Genomic DNA, 1963 nt, shown 5'->3' on the forward strand with positions numbered 1-1963 from the left:
ATTATCAATATTTAAAACAGTTGAGTACATTTTTCAGGATTCTTTGATGAATAGAAAGACCTAAAGATCAGCATTTATCTGAAATAAAAACCTTTTGTAACATTATACACTATTCCATTCAAAAGCTTGGAGTCAGTGTGAAATTATAGAAATTAATACTTTTATTTAGCAAGGATGATTTAAATTGATCAAAAGTGATAATAAAGACATTTATAATGTTACAAAAGATTTCTATTTCAGATAAATTCTGTTCTTCTGAACTTTCTATTCATCAAAGAATCCTGAAAAAATTATACTCCGCTGTTTTCAACATAATAATAAATGATTTTTGAGCAGCAAATCAGAATATTAGAATGATTTCTGAAGGATCATGTGACTGGAGTAATGATGCTAAAAATATAGCTTTGAAATCACAGGAATAAATGACATTTTAAAATATTTTCAAATAGAAACAGTTATTTTAAATAGTAAATATATTTCAAAATGTTACTGTTTTTGCTGTATTTTGGATCAAAAAAATGCAGGATTGAAAGAATTTCACATTTCTTGTTTGAATGAAGGCTAAATACAAATAAAAGGTGAACATTAGTTTATTTGTGCTGTTTTTTTTTTCTAAAATATTATATGATTTTATATGAGGTGTCAGAGACTTGGCAAATTCATTTTTCATAAGTTTGTATGCACAGACATCTGTTGTGGCGTTCTTGGCAGTTTTTACGAGGCTTTTTTAATAATGTTCATATCGATATCGGAATTATATCGTATCGACTGAAATTAAGAAATATATCGTGATATACATTTTTGCCATATCGTCCAGCCCTACTAGCTACGTTTTTTTCTTCATTGTGAGAAGAGGACAGTTGTACCACATTGACATTTTGACTTAACCCATCCAAAAAATATCAAAACTCATAAAAAAAAATGAAGATGCTTTTAAGTGAATGTTATAAATTGCATTTTTAATGTCCTGACCAAAATGTCATGATATTCACACACGTGTACTCTTTAGTTTCTTTTCATACTGATTGTTATTCTTCTAAGTTTGTGAGGACTTCTTGTTTTCTTTATAGACGCCGGACCTGGGACGGCCGTGGAGGAGAACCTGTGTAAGATCTGTATGGACTCACCCATTGACTGTGTTCTTTTGGAGTGCGGACACATGGTCACATGCACAAAGTGCGGCAAGCGCATGAATGAATGTCCGATCTGCCGGCAGTACGTGGTGCGGGCAGTGCACGTGTTCAGATCCTGAACAACTGGATCCATTTTCCATTCACAACTCACCGCTATCTCACAGTCCTTCCCTCCAGCAACGGATACTGTAGAAAACTGTCAGGTGGCCTTTAATTCTCGCACAATTATCTTGCGGCACTTTAAACTAATGTGCAGATCTCCGAGCAATAACTGTACTGGATTCAGTTTTCAGATTTTATTCTTCAAGTAACTTCAAAGTGTGCCTTCTGGATGTTTTAAAGAGGAAGCTTTATTTTTGATCATGGGATTATGTCACATGTTAGTTGACACAAATCAATGCAACATAAATGCCTGTTTCTGCCATTTCCCACATTAGTAAACAATGAAAGAATCATATGATCGCACACAGACAGCATCTTCTGAAAGCATGTAAGTGCCTCACAATGCACTGCCCCGGTGCTTCTCACACACCTGTTTAAATTTTTTTTTTTTATGGTCCTTTCTTTTTAAACCCCAAATACTGGATCTCGGGTTTAATCTACCATAACAGACTGAAATGTACAGGAATAAACAGGAATGAGACTTGTCACACGAGTCTTGTCAGATCTTAAGTCTGTTGATTCAGCTCACATGAGCAAATGCAAATAGTCTAAATTGCTGACATTTGTGTGAGACGGACAAATGTGTGGAAAAGAGTCACGTTGGATCAAACTGATCCTCATTACAGCCTTATCCAACTTCTCACAACAATCTCACGAAACCTGTCCCA

At 34.6% G+C, this 1963-nt stretch overlaps 1 protein-coding gene across 1 annotated transcript in view; it reads left to right on the forward strand.

Moving 5' to 3' along the window:
• The window catches only part of LOC107676322 (E3 ubiquitin-protein ligase rififylin-like), a 20519-nt gene extending 18848 nt beyond the window's left edge, over nt 1–1671 (forward strand). Inside the window, exon 6 of the mRNA XM_016470850.1 lies at nt 1071–1671. Coding sequence (XP_016326336.1) covers nt 1071–1252 — 182 coding nt within the window. The 3' untranslated portion in view covers nt 1253–1671. The remainder of the gene's footprint in view (nt 1–1070) is intronic.
• Nucleotides 1672–1963: the final 292 nt, after the last annotated feature.

This window comes from Sinocyclocheilus anshuiensis, unplaced genomic scaffold, assembly GCF_001515605.1.
Source record: "Sinocyclocheilus anshuiensis isolate Anshui unplaced genomic scaffold, SAMN03320099.WGS_v1.1 scaffold4790, whole genome shotgun sequence".
In the NCBI taxonomy this organism is placed as follows: Eukaryota; Metazoa; Chordata; class Actinopteri; order Cypriniformes; family Cyprinidae; genus Sinocyclocheilus; species Sinocyclocheilus anshuiensis.